At 40.2% G+C, this 19,590-nt stretch overlaps 1 protein-coding gene across 1 annotated transcript in view; it reads left to right on the top strand.

The window, feature by feature from the left end:
- The first annotated feature begins 1,785 nt into the window (after positions 1 to 1,785).
- LOC129242701 (adenylyl cyclase X E) overlaps positions 1,786 to 19,590 on the top strand; it is a 41,561-nt gene continuing 23,756 nt past the window's right edge. The window contains exons 1-6 of the mRNA XM_054879500.1: positions 1,786 to 1,843; positions 17,395 to 17,539; positions 17,619 to 17,765; positions 17,830 to 17,989; positions 18,056 to 18,426; positions 18,510 to 18,634. Coding sequence (XP_054735475.1) covers positions 17,435 to 17,539; positions 17,619 to 17,765; positions 17,830 to 17,989; positions 18,056 to 18,426; positions 18,510 to 18,634 — 908 coding nt within the window. The 5' untranslated portion in view covers positions 1,786 to 1,843; positions 17,395 to 17,434. The remainder of the gene's footprint in view (positions 1,844 to 17,394; positions 17,540 to 17,618; positions 17,766 to 17,829; positions 17,990 to 18,055; positions 18,427 to 18,509; positions 18,635 to 19,590) is intronic.

Here is a 19,590-nt window from a genome sequence, read left to right as displayed (position 1 = left end):
TTACTACTTTCACACATCCACTATTTTGTTTTGTATTTAATAAAAAATGTATTCAAAAATCAAATTAATGATTAATTTTGCGCCACCTTGTGTAAAAAAGTTATAGTACAGCACTTGTCATGTTTTACAGTTTCTATAGGTCCCTTCTATTCGCCATTTCCCCGCTCGCATTTCTATGCTCGATTAACTTAACGAAAAATGTGCGTGTGAAAGAAACAACAACAAAGTTATCGAGCAAGATTCGCTGCTAGAGAGTATGGTTGTACCTCATTACACTGGTATAACTCGATGTCTTACAATCACATATCATTTAAGGCAGCTCTATTCCCGCTTTGCCAATATTTGTATGTATGTTCATTTATACCAGTTGCTTCATCTATTCGACACTTCGCTTGGCGAAAAGAAGAGGTTCTATAGTAGAACTTCAGAAAATCTAAATTTGTTGTACTGTGTATTTAGTTATTAGTTTTGCAGTAAAAAACCTAAGAAGCATTTCTAAAGACATTGAAGTATTAATTAAATACTACTTAATTACATTTAAATCTTCGTCCTTAACGTGTTTCAATCATGTCATCGAAAATTGGTATCAAACGCTCATCCCATAATATTCGTCGTATAAGTACACGCATGTATGTACGTGTATAATATAGGGTTATCTAATAAGAGGTGTTATTTTAATATTCAAACAAAAATGCTATTTTTTAATACAAATAATCGAATGTTTATTTCGTTATAAACAGGAAGGTATGCCGTTAATAGTGGAAAATAACATCAGGCAAATGACCACCACGACCACGCTTACAGGACAATATCCTGTTGGAGTAGACCTTCTCTTTCACGTGGCCCCAAAGAAAAAAGTCACAAGATCTCGGTGGCCCATTGTGATCACCTCTTCGAGAGATAACTCGATCCCGGAAACTTTTCCCGTAAAAGATCAATGGTTTTGTTGCTTGTGTGGCAGATAGCGCCGTCTTGTTGGAAATAAACGTTGTCTAGATCAATACCATCCAATTCCGGCCATAAAAAATCGTTAATCATCTCTAGATAGCGATAGATAACAACTATTATTGGAAAACCCTTTACCACCTCAAGTATAATTTTTTAGCATTTTATCAACTGTTTTTTATTGCTTAGAAGAAATACTTCGTTAACTGAATACTCTCCATCTAGGCAAATCAAAAGAAACTCTCACCTGCAACTGATAACACCAAGGTGATGGAGTACTCAGTCTCTGACTAAAGAGCTACACATTTCAGTGCCTCGTCGAATTTAGATCGTTAAGGTGCTCAAGAAATCAAGCGGGACTGAAATTAAATTACTGTCGCTAGCAGTATATCGCGGTGTAGTGTTCAGTGTCACTTTCAGTGTTTTGACAAGCAGAGAACCATATATCAAGAGTTCGAACTGCTTATTAGCATGATAAGCAATTTGTGATACAACTTATTGGAGCTATTGATATTGACGATCGTGCCTCAGCTGGCACATATGTACATATGGATGTCGGGCAGTATTCATAATTCACATGGAATTAAATGTTCAACTTTTAAGTAATTACAATCACTACAAATTGAATAAAATAAATTTTTTTGCATCCGGTTGGCAAATTCAGTGTAATTATTGATTTGCGATCAATTGATTGCTTTAAAAACCATTGTATAAAGATCTATAAAAAGTCGGTAATGAGGGCAATGGAGTGATGTGCATGTGTATGTGTAAATGTCAAGTAAGAATCATTTAAAACTTTAATCATTATTTATTTCTTATTCTGTTATGAAGTAATTATTATATAAAACTGAGATTTTGATCGACGGCATATATTACCAAATTTGGAAATCTGAAATAGGTAAAATCATTTAATATATTTATATTTCTGCCTTATTTGTAATTGATGTTTGAGAAATCTTTATTGACACAATGTTTATGGTTAAAATGATAAGAAATTAAAGTGGTATGCAAACATACGGACATACATGACATATCAACACAAGTTTTGCACTGTTTCGAAACACCCTAAATAATATTTTGATTATATACAGGAAAAGTGTGCAGTTCATATTTTAGATTTTTCTTCGGAACAAGACTATTTTCTATGCTTCGCTCTAGCCGGATATTTAATGTTACTGCAGGCTTCACGCAATTCTCCGCTCTTAATAAAAACTATTTTTTCATAAAAATAATATAAGTGAAGTAAAGGCTCACCCTATCGTATGGCGCAGAAGCCTAGACGATGAAAGCATCTGATGAAGAATTCATTGGATTGTTTGAGAGAAAGATTCTGCGGAAGATTTTTGGACCTTTGCACGTTGGGAACGGCGAGTATCGCAGGCGATGGAACAATGAGATGTATGAGCTTTAGGACAACATAGACATGGTGCAGCGAATAAAGATCCAGCGACTTCGTTGGCTGGGTCATGTCGTCCGAATGGATACAAACGCTCCGACTTTGAAAGTATTCGATGCAGTACCAGCTGGTGGTAGCAGAGTAAGAGGAAGGCCTCCTCTGCGTTGGAAAGATCAGGTGGAGAAGGACTTGGCTTCACTTGGTGTGTCCAATTGGCGCCGGTTAGCACGAGAAAGAAACGACTGGCGCGCTTTGTTAAACTCGGCCAAAATCGCTTTAGCGGTTATCGCGTCCATCAAGAGAAAAGTCCTCGCTCTTATTGGTATAAAACTTGATCTGATCATTTTGTAAGCTTGCCTTGAGGCCAATTTTTAAATGTATATATTTGGCGCGTACATCCTTTTTGGATGTTTGGCCGATCTCTTCCTCTTATTTGTGGCAGAAATACACTCGGAGGTTTGCCATTGTCTGCCGAGGGGCGACCGCTGTTAGAAAAATGGTTTTCTTAATTTTGGTGTTTCACCGAGATTCGAACATACGTTTTCTCTGTGAATTCCGAATGGTAGTCATTTCTGCCATGAAAAAGCTCCTCATAAAAATATCTGCCGTTCGGAGTCGGCTTGAAACTGTAGGTCCCTCCATTTGTGGCTTAACATCAAGACGCACACCACAAATAGGTGGAGGAGCTCGGCCAAATACCCAAAAAGTGTATACGCGCCAATTATATATATATATATATAAGAAAGCTATTAGAGATGCGAAGCGCAACTCTTGGAAAGAGTACTGCGAATCCATCGAATCCGTAAAAGACTCGGCTAGACTCAGCAGGATCCTGTCCAAGGACCACTCGTGTAAAACTCTTGTCGGGGAGTGGGCTGAATCTGCAGGCGAATCCTTAAAAATCCTTATTGATGCCCATTTCCCGGAAAACTGTATTGCTCCAGTCTGTAACGAAGACGAGAACCGGCAGGAGGGGATACCTGCGATGTCCCTAACATCTGTTCTGTCCATCAACAGAATAAACTGGGCAATCATGAGCTTTTCCCCTTTCAAATCCCCAGGTATCGATGGTATCATGCCAGTAATGCTTCAGAAGACTAAAACCGTGGTGGTTCCCGTTCTTCAAAAAATCTTCTTGGCGTGTATCTCGCTAAACCACGTTCCTGCCAGCTGGAAGAAAACCAAAGTGGTCTTCATTCTTAAGGCAGGAAGGAGAGGCCACGTCCTGGCCAAGGAGTTCAGACCTATAAGTCTTACCTCCTTTATTCTCAAGGTGTTTGAAAGAGTGATCGACTATCACATCCCAGAGCACTGTGAAACCAGACTTTCTCTAGCCCAACACGCTTACCTGAAAGGGAAATCTACCGAGTCAGCCTTACATGAGGTAGTAGGGACTGTAGACAAATCTCTGGAGGGAAAACAATTTACTTTGGCGGCCTTTTTAGACATAGAGGGCGCCTTTAATAATATTACGGCGGTGTCAATTATCACGGCTCTAAATAGGCTAGGGGTGGAATGACCTATCTATCTCTGGATCTCGTCCCTGCTTGGTGGTAGGGAAATAAATGCTATGTTAGGAGGGGCTAGAATCACTAGATTCGTACATAGAGGCACACCGCGTCCTCTCGCCTCCCCTTTGCTTAGTAGCTGTGGATGAAGCTTTAACTCGCTTAAACAGGGGTGGGGTAAAGGTGGTAGCATATGCCGATGACTTGGTCCTAATGGTCTCAGGTCCCTTCCCATCAGTAATGGCTGAAATTTTGGAAGGTGCACTGGCTACACTCAGCAGATGGGCTGCCAGTTGCGGTCTCAGAGTCTACTCTGACAAAACGGAGTTCACGCTATTCACCAGAAAATACAAGCCTCCACCTTTTAAGCTTCCTAGACCTAACAACCAGTGTCTTATTCTTTTATCGGAAATCAAGTATCTTGGTGTAATACTTGACCCCAAGCTCCACTGGAAGCTGCACATAGAAAATCGAGTTAAGAAGGTCAATATAGCCTTCTACGCCTGTAAATCTATGTTCGGCGAAAAATGGTTTCTCAAGCCACGTGTCGTACTTTGGATGTACAACTTAGTTGGTGGCTCTTCAGAAGGGCTACAACACCACTAAATTAGAGAGAGTGCAGAGAACTGCATGTGTGGGCATCACTGGTGCCTGTAGAACATGTCCCACTGCTGCGCTCAACGTTATTCTTCACTTAATTCCTGTGGATCTGCAGGTCAAATCCATTGCTGCTCAGAGTGCTATTAGGCTGAAGGAGATTGGCCTTTGGAAACAACTTCCTGTAGGGCATAGTAGCATCTTGAAGCAGATCTCCCCTTCCTTCTCTGTTATTCGCACTGACCTCTCCATCCCTAAACTGTGCTTTGAGGGTTGTGCTATGGCTATCTTTCCGAGCAGGCAAGATTGGAAAGAGGGGAGAGTCGGTACGGATCCAAAATGGAGTCTGGAGTGGGAGCGGGAGTTTACTCTAAATCAGCCAGCATTTCGGTCTCAGGCATGCAAAATGCTTCGGGAGCACTGTTGGGAGGGAGACATTAATATTTTTTCCGATAGCCAAGCTGCAATCAAGGTCGTCGTCGTATTGCAGCTCTCTTCTCGTGAACTCCTGTTAGGAGGAACTCAAACGTCTCGAACATTTCCCTCATCTGGGTTCCTGGGCACAGGAATATAGAGGGAAATGAAGTTGCCGATGAGCTTGCCAGGAAGTGGTCGGCAGAACCGGTTCCAGCTGTCCCCTTCTCAGACATCGGTATCCCCTTGGCCGTCGTTAAAGGGAAACTACAAAATTTCTTTCTAAAAAAAAGCGCAAGACAGATGGAGGTCTGTCTCATCGTGTGCTATTTCAAAAGCACTATGACCTCAATAGGATAGAAACAGAACGGTCACTGGGTGATCGGCACTCATGCGGAGAAGCTTGGAATTCCGTACAACCCCTATTGCAGAAGCTGTGGGGATCGTGCAGAAAAAGAGACTGTGGAACACTTTCTCTGCAAATGTCCGGCTCGGGCGGCTAGACGCTTGAGATTCCTTAGCGTGCCCTTTGGGGATGACTTGAAGAAATTCTCCAGCCTAGATCCCTTTTCTCTCCTCCGCTACATCAATAGCACCGGATGGCTGTAGACGGTTTTCTCTCCTACCTAAATCCTTTCACAGGTAGTGGTCCACATTATGGTATCAAAACGGCACGTAAGTGCTACTTGTAGTGTACCTGGGGTACTCTTGCCCTCTTACCTACCTACCTATGGTAACAGACAAACGGTGAGTAAAGGTACTCGAACTTGAATAGGTTAGGAGTGTTTGACGATGTTCAATCGGAATTCGAAAAAGTTGATGCACTGTTTGGTAACCGTGGACGAATCATACTTTCATCACAACAATCAAAGACTAAGACACTTATTTGGTAAGGAAAATATAAATTACCGCCGTACAAGCCACGCTCCCAATGGCAAATTACATGATTTAAGTTACGAATTGCTACTTCAACCAGCATTTTTTCTGTTTTCAAATAAAACTAAAGGGCTTGGGTTGAATGCAGAGAATTTTATTATTTGAGTGGCACCAAAATTTGAAGAAATCTTGCCAGTGTTACGCAAGTCTTATAATATAATTCTCGATGCTCCTCATTTGGTTACTGGTATCGATTATAGTGTTAACGAGGCGAGCTGAAATGATACCAGCTAGTAATTTAAAGAGTCAGTATTTGATTTTGTGTCCCTGACAAGCTACATATGTACTACTGTGAGCAAAAAGTAAGGTGAATTTGGTTGTAAAATGAAAAATCTTTATTTATTCTTGTAAATCAATTTCATCCCCTTCAAAATAATCCCCTCTCGATGAAATACACTTATGCCAACGATTTTTCCAATCCCCAAAACATGCCAAATAGTCCATTTTCGGAATAGACATCAGCACCTTCTTCGATTCAGCTTTTATCTCCTCAATCGACTCGAAACGCGTTCCCCGGAGTGGTCTCTTGAGTTTTGGGAATAGCCAGAAGTCACACGGAGTCAAATCAGGCGAATACGGTGGTTGCGGAACGATATACGTGGATTTTTTGGCGAAATGGTCACGAAGAACGAGTGCAGTGTGAGACGGTGCATTATCGTGATGCAAAAACCAAGAGTTGTTGGCCCATAATTCTGGTCTTTTTAGACGAATTGCTTCACGTAAACGACGCATAACGCTCAAATAATATTCCTTATTAACAGTTTGGTCAGGTGGAAGGAATTTATAGTGCACCACACCACGAAAATCGAAAAAAAATGTCATCATGACCTTTATTTTTGAACGACTTTGACGTGCTCTTTTCGGTCTGGCTTCGCCTTTAGCACGATATTCGCTTGATTGGTCGGTTGTTTCAGGGTCGTAAGCATAAATCCAAGTCTCATCTCCCGTTATGATGCATTTGAGCTTGTCCTGATAGTCTGAAAGCATTGTTTCACACACATCAACGCGACGACTTTTTTCCAAGAAATTGAGAGTTTTCGGTACCAAACGAGATTTGACTTTTCGTAGGCCCAAATGGTCTTTCAAAATGGTTTTCACAGATCCTTCTGATGTTCCCATCATATCAGTAAGGTCTTTAACAGTCAACCGACGGTTTTTGAGCACTAACTCCTTCACTTTATTGAAGTGTTGGTCATCTGTTGACGTCGATGGTCGTCCGGAACGCTCCAAGTCATCAACACTTTCTCGACCCTCTTTGAAGTCTTTGTACTTATAAACATTTTTCTGCAACATGGTCGAATCACCAAATGCCTTCTGCAACATGCTAAACGTTTCCGCAGCCGAAATTTCATTCCGCAAACAAAATTTGATGGCACTTCTCTGCTCAATCAAATCAGACATTGTAAAAATCGAAAAATGCACTCTTGGTCGTTTGGTAAACACAAGCGTAAATATATTACTGATAATGACATTCACATGAAAGTTAGCCCAGATGTTATTAACAGTGCTGCCAACTCATGAAAAAAATAACTAGAGCGAAATTTTAATCCCGCGAAGTTTGAAAAATAAATTCACCTTACTTTTAGCCCACAGTAGTATGTACACCCCATTTTCATTCAAGTGATTTTACAGGTGGTACGTTGGTAATTAACGAGGACAAGTGTGCTTAAATAAATAGTTAGCACACTCGTGCCTTTGCACTCAAATTAATATTAATATTGGAAACAATAATTAATGCTGATAACGATGTTATCCAAAAAAATGCAATGGAGATAAGCATATCCAAAAAGTTCTGTAGCACTGGGTGTCTTGCTGCTCTTCAAATCAGCGATAAGGTGGGCTGGGGAATCTTCGGAGTGTGGGGATTAGATGGATTGAAGGATGGTATAATTTTAGTAGAGTTTTCTTAAGCTAGTGGTTATGCTGAGATTATGGTGGACCTTTCAAACGAGGTCTTTAGGCGGCAAAGGTGTGTAATTAGTTAGTGTAACGAGAGGGAGAGGTGACCCTCAGTCTGAAGCAAAATGGAAGTAGGTAGTATCATTGGCTATGAGGTCGGACCAAGGATTCAATTCTGGTGGCATGAGGTACAAAAGCAATTGCCTAATCTATTTATGGGGATCATATCCTTCGAGGAATCTCATTATGATTGTACATTTGATTATTGATTACACAGTCCTGCGAGGGTGAGTTTCTAGAATGGCTGTACTTGTTTCTTGTAGTTTTTTATTAATAGGACTATGAATAAGTTCGTGCGGTTTTACAACAGATGGCGTAACTTGATTATTATTCCATCGATCCACATTTCCAAACATTCATTGGAGAGCTACTGTCGTAAGGCACAAACGTCAGTATAAGTTTTTTATTTGAAGCGTAAACAACAATATTTTTACCACACTTGAAAATGTCGAATTTCGTGCCAAATAATGTGTTTTTGCGGGGAATTCTTCTTCATTATTTTAATATGAAGAAAAAAGCAGCCGAAAGTCATCGTATCTTGGTGGAAGTTTATGGTGAGCATGCTCTAGCTGAGCGAACGTGCCAGAAGTGGTTTGCACGCTTTAAAAGTGGTGATTTTGGCTTGGAAGACGAAGAACGCGAGGGTGCGCCGCCAAAGTTCATGGATACCGAATTGGAGGAATTGCTCGATCAAGATCCGGCTCAAACGCAAGAAGAGGTTGCAAAAACTTTGGGAGTTGATCAATCAACCATTTCCAAACGTTTAAAAGCCATGGGAATGATCCGAAAGGTAGGCCATTGGGTGCCGTATGAATTGAAGCCAAGAGACGTTGAACGCCGTTTTATGGCATGCGAACAACTGCTTCAACGGCACAAAAGAAAGGGTTTTTTGCATCGAATTGTGACTGGCGATGAAAAGTGGGTCCATTACGACAATCCAAAACGTCGGGCAACGTATGGATACCCTGGCCATGCTTCAACATCGACGTCGGCGCAGAATATTCATGGCCTGAAGGTTATGCTGTGTATCTGGTGGGACCAGCTGGGTGTTGTGTATTATGAGCTACTGAAACCGAATGAAACGATTACGGGGGATGTCTACCGACGACAATTGATGCGTTTGAGCCGAGCACTGCGAGAAAAACGGCCGCAATACGCCGATAGACACGACAAAGTTATTTTGCAACATGACAATGCTCGGCCACATGTTGCACAAGTGGTCAAAACATACTTAGAAACGCTCAAATGGGATGTCCTACCCCACCCGCCGTATAGTCCAGACCTTGCGCCATCCGATTACTATCTCTTCCGATCGATGCAACATGGCCTGGCTGACCAGCACTTCCGTAATTACGATGAAGTCAAAAAATGGATCGATTCGTGGATTGCGGCAAAACCGACCGAATTTTTCACAAAGGGAATCCGTGAATTGCCAGAAAGATGGGAAAAAGTAGTAGTAAGCGATGGACAATACTTTGAATATTAAATTTGTAACCATTTTACGTCAATAAAGTTTCAAATTTCGAAAAAACCGCACGAACTTATTCATAGTCCTATTATTATTGAAATTAACAGTTTCAGTTACGCCAATAGACGTTATACCCAACGTATACGTAACTGAAACTGTTAATTTCAAAATGTCATAACTTTTTTTTAAAAAATCGTACAATAATTTAAAAAAATGGGTTTTAAAGCTAAAGAGTTGTACTATGCGACCTTTTCGTCGAAAATTGAAAAAAAAATTTTCTATCCCAAAAAAATTATAAAAAATGGCTAAAATGGCCATTTTTGACCTTTTAGGCTTCATTTACCAAAAATCCTGACGTGATGGAGCATTTTGAAGGTCAGATTCGTTTTCAGCGCTTAAAAAACTACAAGAAACAAGTACAGCCATTCTAGAAACTGAAAAAAGTTAAATTTCGCAGGCCTGTGTTATTGTACATTTGCAACTTTATATGCATATATATATATATATACATATATAATCTGTGGTCACATAATGGTGGCAATAACTACTTAACTCGACGGGATGGACTTTTTGGATTGTATTCTGTTTTTTTTTTTTGTTTTTGTGGGAGGGGAGGATAAAAATGTCAGAAACATTCAATTGATGCCGTCGCGCCAATGATATGTGGGGCACGCTCCCACTACAACAGACCTCCCCTCTTCGGCTGACTTCCACCCCGGGACCGCATTTGCACTACATCGAGGGTGGAGCCGTGATTGTGGATAACAACCACAAAAGAAACCTGCGTCCAGGCTCTCTACCTATATGTCGGTGATAGAAGTGCAACCTCGAAAGTGTGCGGTAATTTCGTGTGAATTACCGTCTTGTCTGCATATAATATGGTCGTGAGTCATTAACTCAAGCGTCCGTAATTGTTTTCGGTATGTCTGAGTCGTTCTCCTCTGGAACACTGTTTCATGTTAGCTTTAGCACTTGTCGGGAAGTTTGGTTTGATCAGATGCGGCACAGGACGTTAATATTATTTTGCTCTAGCTGCCGGTACTGAAACAGCTTTATCGTTCGCCTTTCTTGGTCGCGTATATAGCGTACGCAATACTTGCTTGGAAAACTTGCAAGCAGCATCCCAGCAACGTTTTGAAATGCACATACTGCCAGTTAAATTAGTCTCACTTGGCTGTCTTCCAAGGATAGCGGCTAAATCCTCACGTTCTCTTGCGAATCTTGGACAGTGGAAGAGTACGTGTCGTGCGTCTTCAACATTCTCTGGACAGGTAGGACAGAGTGGTGAAGCCGAGAGACCAAACCTATGCAGATAATACTGAAAGCACCCGAGAGAGGAAGTTATCCACTTCTCCGAGTCCTCGCCGTAACTACGTGTTAAGGTTAGGGATAAGTTCGTGCGTCAAGCGGCCTTTAGAAGAATAAACCGATCTTCGCTGCCATTCGTCAAGTGACACCATTTGCTGTGCCAATTTTTGTTCCCTTGTAGGTCCGTCGTCTGTGTCGTATTCAAGAATTTTGCCATCGAAATAGCTCCGGATAATCCGAAGCAGATACGAAGGCACTCCAAGACCACTCAGTGCTGAAAGAATTAGCGTCAAATTTGCTGAGTTGAAAGTCTTCTTTATGTCCAACGTGTCATTAACGTTTAACAATATTTCATAGAGCCAGATGCGCCACCTGTCCTGTTGATAGCCTCGCTATTTCTACCACCAGTCGAATGGCGTTGGAAGTGCATCTTGCTCGCCTGAAGCCAAATTGTCGCTCTGCAAGTCCTGTTGGCTGCTCTAGGTATTTCTGCCACCGCCCACAGATGATTATTTCTAGTACCTTCCCCACTATATCTAACAGACATATGTAAGGGTCGGTATGCTGATGGATCATTTGGCAATTTGCCCGGTTTTAGCAGTAGCACTAAACGCTGTCGCCTGAGAAATATACCAGACTTGATACACTCAGTGTAGAGTACAACAAAAATTTCTGGATCCGCTCTTACTCTTACTCTTCTGACTGCGGGGGAGAGGGATGTAAACCCATTACATTTACAGGGCTCTGGGGAAGAAATAGGTAAGGGGCCACCTTTCCCAGCTTGAGGGCATGTGGGTTGGGAGGTTTTTGCTCCACTCACTTTCTTCATAACTGTCCTATATGCTTTACCCCATGGGTCAGTATTTGCGGAGTTTCTTAATTCAATAAAGCAACGGAAATTGCTTTCCTGTATTGCTTGTTGCAATGCGTGTCAAGCTTCTTTATGAAAGGCCTGCTGAGCAGGATAAGATGGCCGGCCAAGCGCTCTTTTAGCTCTTCTGCGAGTTTTTTTGCATCGTTTTCGAAGTTTCGCGATTTCGTCTGTCCACCAATATACAGGCTCCCGGTTAGAAGTTTCTCTGCGCCTCGGTATCGTTGCATCGCAGACTTCTTCCAATCGTTTTGCTACTTGGTTTGCTCGCTGTTCTGCAGGTTCAGCAGCAAAGTACGCCCCACTCCAGATCGCAAGGAAAGATTCTGCGTCAAAAGCATTTCTCTACCAAGACACTCTTTGCACTTTTCTTGTCGGCTTGGGCGTGCAAGTTGTTGCAGGTCCATTATGACTGCATGGTGATCACTGTGGGTGTACATTGCAATATGCCCCGGCACACGAGTTGCCGTTGATCTATCGGCGAAGGCAAGGTCTATGACTGATAGCCTAGTACCTGTATCGAACGAGTGCCAACCTGGCGTGTTTAAAAGCATCAGATCCAGACTAGCAAACGTTTATACTAGTATTCTTCCTCTGGGGTTGGTCCGTAGGCTTCCCCACGTGGTCGACCACCCGTTAAAGTGGATGTATGATGATAGGTCTTCTGTGTCGGAAATCTGTCGCTATCCGCGTCAACATATCCGCGAATTCATCTAAGGTTATTCTCGGTGATGCATAGCAGCTTACAATGAAAAGGCCGTCTACTTGCGCCCATGTATGTATATCCCTTCTGTGGACCATCTGGCTTGCGTTGCAGCGCTTTATTTCCTGGTGTCCAGATCACAGCCCTGGCTATCAGCCAGCCAGTTATAGATGTCAATAGCAGAACATGGTTCGGAGATTAGAGCGATGTGAGCTTTAAGCTCGTTCATATTCCTCCACAATATATCTTGAGCAGTTCTGCAATGGTTGAGGTTAATTTGTACTATCCTCATGCACGCTTTTTATTAACTTTGTGTTCCAACCCCGCCGCATCTTCAGCAAAAATTTAATCTACCAATTCTTTTACATTTTGTAGCTACATGTCCATACTCCCAACATTTGTAGCATTTAATCGGGGATGTTGCTTCCGATAGCGAGCACCGGACCTATTTTTCCCGAAGATGTTTCAGGTCTAGAGCCATCTTGGCGTCTTCTGCAATCTTATTGCAGAGTTTTCTGGCCTTCTGACTTTAGCTTGTATCTCTAGAGCATCCAACAGCACTTCCTTGCTGGTAATATCCGTTAAGTACGCCCTGTACTGCTGCTGGTAGTATACGGGTACTAGCAAGGAGAGCCTTCATCTCTTGGGTTGGAGTATTCTTTTCATTCAACCACCTCCGCCTTTCTCTTGGTCCATCTGCAGCATGACTTCAGTATGAAGTCGTTTGATGATGCTACACCGCCTTTATGCATATTTCTCTGCGATGTTCAGAACTTCTGCAACTCAATAAGTTCTCTTCCCAGAGACATTAAGCGTACTTTCATCAATTGGGGCTGCTGGGTCACCGTCTGCGGTTGGATAAGAGCTGCACCTCCTGCTGGTTCCATATCTTGTTGTGTGCCCAATTCAGCTCTGTCGTCCATAGCCGAAACAGTCCCAAAAAAGCTGTCAATGGGAGTACTCCTTGGCGGTATGTAGCATTCTCTAGTGGAGGCAGCAATCGTCTTCGGTGTATCCACGATGATAACCTCCATCTCTGGATTAATTTTGGTTACACGTACTGGGGATCTCGCTGTTTGTGTGCCTTTTTAAAATGGTGACGGTATCTCGATGCCTTTAGTTAGGTGCTCCGTTGTTTGCTTCAGAGGATTACTCTTGTTTACTTGTCTTAAAATATTCATAGTTGTTGGGTCCCCCTTTGAGGTCGCTTCGCCGGTTCGTTCGTACAGTCGCCTTTAAGACCTCGTGGTTATCTTTGCAAAGCAGGGAGGCAGACGCGAGGGTTGACAGCGTTAATAGGGAGCAAGCTCAACCTAATCTGTATCCCATACTTAACGGCAACGAAATGAGAACGTACCTCAAGGCCTGCCACGGTTTTACCGGGACGGGGGCAATTGTAGCAATATCTATACCGCAGTTTCTGTGAGGTTTCAATCCGCATACTAATGGGACAGTCACTACAGTTTCCAGCTCACATAATCAATTCAAATCGTTTTCCAGTGACATAATACCAGAATCCTATTGGGCTCAGAATCCAGTATCCGTTGTTGTAGTATGAAGTCGTCAAATGCCCGTTTTGACCACTTTTAGTCAACATTCCGGGGTGGTTCAGCCGCTCTTTCTGAGTCAGACGCTGACCCAATAGCCGCTTACTATAATAGTCATTGATGGGATTTCACAACTACATAAGTGCTTACAATTAGCATTTTCTTGGTTGAAACACACCTCCCAGCAGGTGCCAGGTAGTTCAAAGCCTCAATGACAATAGTGTTCCCATCGCCATCATGCCGTGGCGGCTAGTTTACATGGGTCGCTCCACTGTGTAGCGTAAGACGTGCAGTTCAGACGGCTTAACACTGCCTTATAAAGTACAAAGCGTGCTCCTCTTGTAATTTTTTTTCGTAGAACGGGTAAGAATTTCTAAGAAACTTTTCCCGTTCCAAGCATGTGAGTGAAAATAATTTCAGAATTTGCGTGTGAATATCACCACAATGAAATTTAAATTAAATTAACTAATATAGATAAGCAATTTTTTATTGTATTAGTGTTGTTTATTAAGATAACAAAAAAAATATAAAATAAATTTGAGCAGCTTAAGCGAAGGTAGAGAGAAGGTATACTCGTATATTTCTGGCATGTAGGGTAGAGTGGGCCGAAAAATTTTTTTTAGAATCGAATTCTAATAGTGCGGAAAAGTTCCACTGTTAGACTAATAAAGTTTGTGCCAAATTTCAGTCCAATTGAACGTTATCTTCCGTCGCTAGCAGAGGCCTCAAATTTTGAAATTCCAGTTTAAATTCTGAACAATTTTAACTTTTTCGAAAATACAAATTTTATATGAGAAGGTCCACCGAAACAACTTAATTCACTACACTCCACTCTGTTTGTTTGATCAACCAATACGTTTATGGAGCTCCCAGTAGCTTGTCCTTGTACTGCGAGTTGAATTGAAGTTACAGCAATTACTATGCTTATTTTTTTTCGCTTTATTCGAAAGATATTGTTTCGTATAAAAGCATTTAATTATAATCTTTTATTAAAAGTTTATATGTCGACAATCAACTACCAAGTTATGAAGATGTACAGAAATCTTGTTTTTTTCAAAGACGGGAAGTGGGGGTAGAGTCAGGAGGAAACAGAGAGCCGGCATTTTCGATCATAGCCGGATAAGTTGCCAAGAAAATCATTTGTATTTATAACAAGGTTTCTGTTCCCACAGTTTCACATTCACGCGTAATAGTAGACATTATAAATGAATAAATAAATTGAAATTTGTATTCTGCACATAGAAGTCCTGCTTTGAAAAAAAGTGCTGATGACTTTTTGATATTTCAACTTGTAAGAGTCAAGATTTTACAAACTCATGTCCAAGAGAAAAAAAGCTCCTCAAAAAGAGCAAGCTTTTCTGTCAGACCAAAGAGGGCTCGTATAGGCCGTATCGGAATAGTGGACACACCTGAAAGAAAGGAACTTATATAAAGACAATGACGCCATGATGAGATGACCAAGCATATTACTAATAAAAAATGCTGTGGTCCAGAATACTTGTAAAATATTTACTGACAGTCTATGTCCCAATGTGGTTTAAAATACGAAATAATAGCTCTCTTGAAAACGGGCCAAGGCTCCTGTTTGAAACTATCAGACGGACTCGGTAACTCGCACCTAAATACAATTTTTAGATGTTGTTAATGTTTCTATTTCTCGGAAAGCATGTTATGCTCTTCCGGAAAACATCCGGACTGATGACTGATTAGAGACGAGAAATTCGCCTCGATGCTCTCGCAAAAATTTTGCAAGAGCGAAACAGTTTACTACATGCATGTCACACTCTACCCAATCTCGATTTTGATGCTGATGATAAACAAAATGATAAACTGGTCTTCGGTAAATATAATCTCTCCCCCCGTTCTAAAGAACGTAACAAATGAAATTCTTACGGAGATTTTATCATCCAACAATGTGAATGAGAATTGGGCGTCCTCTCAATATCCATGCCACACACTTGCGGTGGAGTGAATGGTGAAACTCGTTACTGAAGCATCGCTTCAAGTATGCGGAAGTGACGCTCGGGATGGATTCATTCGGAGTATTTTAACATCCCGTCAAACTATGCCTCAGTTTGACAACAAAGCACAATACTCCCTCTGCTTTGATAAATATGAAATGAACTATTGCTTTACGTTCAAAAAACGCAGAGTTTCTTGAAATACTTTTTATTTTATAATTTTTTATCAATATTACAAAATGTGGACAAAAAGAAAAAACTTTGGTAAACATGAAATGAATTATTGCTCTAAGTTTAAAAACCGCAGTGTTTTCTTGAAATAGCTTTTATTTTATAATATTATTATTACAAAACATGAAAAAAAGAACAAAACCTGTTAAAAATATAAATAAAATAAAAAATAATAAAAATTACAAAATAAATAAAATTAAAAAAAAAAACCAAACAAAAGCAAAAACAAAACAAAAAATAGGAACAAAAAGTGCAGCAACCTAAACCTAGTGGGTTCTGGGCTACAAAAATATTTATGTACTTGTATTTTCGCAATAAAAAGTAGGAAAAAACTGCACAGTCAATAACGTTTTATTATTATTATATAGTGTACAGGTGCTTAATCGGGGATAAATGTATGTCTAATAAGTTTATAGTCCTTATTTTTGGTATGAAATGTGCTCCGGAATGTATGCATAGAGAAAAGAAAAGTATCCTGAAAAAATAAAATTTTTCAGAACATCAACTAAAATTTCAATACCTGATGCCTCTGCTGGCGACAGAAGGTATCGTTCGGTTGGGCTGAAATTTGGCATACACTTTATTAGACTACTTTGCAACTTTTCCGCACCATTACAAGTCGATCCTAAAAAATTTTTTTCGGCCCACTCCAATCCGGAAACGATGCTTCAAAGTCTGCTAAACAAAGTTTACGAACAATACACCCATACACGAATCCATTATCTTTCAGCTCATCTGTAAGCATCCACGGGTTAACCATTTCGTTGACATTCAAAGACAGCCACACCAGCTCGTCCTTTTCTCCCGTTTCTTCAGCGGCCCAATTTTCCAGCACTTTCAACTACAGCAGATCGTCGCCAAATAGATTTTCTTCGCTTCGCACCAATTTCTGCCTGGTTCATGACTTAAAATCCAAAAAAAGGTGTGCTTACGCTCAAACTTTTTCAAGATGCGGCGAGTTATCTGCGCATCAAGTCATAATGGCGACTGATCTTACAACGAAATTTACGTTGCTTATTTATTACTTCGCTGGAATTTCGATAGAATTTTTGATTACATTCGGCACGTTCAGTAAGCAAGAAACGATGATTGATGAAATAGCAAACCTTACTGAATATGGCTGAAACCTAAAAACTATACAAATTATCATTGCTATCTTATCACCCTTTAAATTTGATGAATTCACGCTCATCTTTTATAGAATCTGCTGTGCAGTGCCCACTGATTTCTGTTAATGCCGTGTATACCTGAAAACGGTTTCTACGTGCACCTCTAACCCTCATATAAATATGATAACATGTTGGTGATCCATAAACTTAGTTAATTTTTCTACCGATAGCTATAACGTTACTGCACTATTTGTTCAAACGCTATGATATTGAAATAAAGTTTTGCCAGAATATCTGTAGAATATCTATTTATACCAATCTCACGCATGTAATTGTCAGTTAGATGCCCTCACAAGAAAATAATAATAATAATTTGTTTTAAAAGATCTCTTTCCCTGGTCTAAACAGATATTTAAATATTTTACATATTTTAATTTTTAGAACACTGATGCTAAATAACTAAGTACACAAGGCAGATAATATGAATTCGTTTTTAGAAACCTCAACCGAGGCTAATCGGGCTCAGGATGAAGGCCATGAAACAAATTTGGTGGACCAAAAGAAATGGGAGCTGGGCTACCTGAAGGTAAAATCAATATTCTAGTGTACATAACTATAATATATCTATCTATACTATAAATATTATATTCCATGTGGGATTCCAGAAAAAATGCCGCAATCTGGAATTGGAACAATACTATATATCCTACATGAACCGTCTGCGCTTAAGTCATCTGGGAATTTTCATATTTATTCTAATACTTACCGCAATGGTACATTCATTGTTGCTTATAATATCGTTTCCTACAAGTGTACGTTTTTAACCCAATATTTATTATGCAAAGAGATAAAAAACTAAAAATAATATTTTTCCAGGATCAACGAGATATTTACTTAGATATAGGAATTTACATGGGCTGCACAATAGTTATCCTTTTTGTGTTGCTAATCAATTTTCGTTTTGCCGCCAATAAACGATATGATCGGCTGGCGTTCACAACAGTTTGTTTGGCGGTTTCTGCGCTTGTAGTGATGGGTGAGGAGCCATGTTTCGAACGGGGCTTCAATCGAAATTTAAAATGTATTTTTGCTTTACTTTTAGATATATCTATACCCATCTATCGCGCCGTCAAAGACTACAACATTACCGTACCGACGTACTACAGTTTTATTATATATACCATCTACATATTTATGCCAATCGCCGAAGATTTACATGCTTTTATTTTAGGTGTGACTGTATCAATATCCTACATTATACTTTTTACGTTCGTGATATATCGTCGTCGGATTGATGGTTTGAAAGAAACTGATTTGCCAAAAATCATATCGGAAGGAATTTTCTTGGCCTGTGTCAATATGTTTGGTCTGTTCTTTCGTCTGACACGTGAAGTGACTATTCGTACGACATTTCTCGACAAGCGGCAATGTGTTGAAGAGACTTTAGTGTTACGAGCTGCTAGAGATCAAGAGGTAAATTTGTTTCATAGATCTGTATTCTATATTGTAATATACGTTACTAAAAATTTTGAAGTATGTCATTTGGTATATTTTAGAAAAGTCTACTTTTGAGTATTATTCCAGCACAAATTGCTAATAAAATTGAAGAGGACGTGAAAATACGAATCGAACATATGAAAAAAAATAAAAACCATAGACGATCAGCAAACGATGATGTGGGGTATGTATGGGCATATGTATGTATATACGAGATGTTGCAATTAAATTCCGGGAATTTGTCAATAAAATACAAGAAAATTAAGTTACGAGCAAAATTATATTATATGTATACATAATTGGCGCATACACCCTCTTTTGGGTGTTTGGCCGAGCTCCGCCTCCTATTTGTGGCGTGCGTCTTGACGTTGTTCCACAAATAGTGCGACTTATAGTTTCAAGTCGACTCCGAACGGCAGATATTTTTAAGAGGAGCTTTTTCATGTCAGAAATACACTCGGAGGTTTGCCATTGCCTGCGACTTTTTCTTCATTATGGTCTTCCACCGAGATTCGAACCGACGTTCTCTCTGAATTCGGAAGAGTAGTCACGCACCTACCCTTTCAGCTACGACGGCCGCAAAATTATATTAACAATCTTCAAAATAGTCTCCCCTTCACTCTACACAATGATTCTAACGTTAGTCCCACGATTGAAAGAACCATTTGTAGTCCTCCGAGGGTATCACGCACAGCAATGCGGTTACAGCTTCGTTGACTTCATGTACGCCACCTTGATAATGCGTCCCCGTGCGATGCGACTTAATATTATAAAATAGACAGACGATGGAATTATCTCAGGAATTAAGTATAACTAATCCGCATCATCTATCTACTGTACTTAATTCCTATAATTTAAGCGCATGAAGCAATAATTAAAGGTGATGTAAGTAGCCAATTTTCACCCTGTGTTAGCCATCTTGAAGCTACTTAATAAATCCGTGTTGTCCTCTTGGAAAAGCTACTTTTTATTTCAGAGCAAATTCTAAAGAAAAAGTACTCAAAAGCGTAGAAATTAAAATTTTTGCTGAAAAAATTAGCAGGCAATACTGTTTTGCCTATTCCATTTTGCTTAGACTTTCGCATCTTTCAATTCTATTGAAAGTTCTGTGAAAATTATTTATTTAATTTATTTTTTAAA

The sequence above is a fragment of the Anastrepha obliqua genome, chromosome 3 (assembly GCF_027943255.1).
Source record: "Anastrepha obliqua isolate idAnaObli1 chromosome 3, idAnaObli1_1.0, whole genome shotgun sequence".
Taxonomy (NCBI): Eukaryota; Metazoa; Arthropoda; class Insecta; order Diptera; family Tephritidae; genus Anastrepha; species Anastrepha obliqua.
This window is presented reverse-complemented; position numbering and strand designations above follow the sequence as displayed.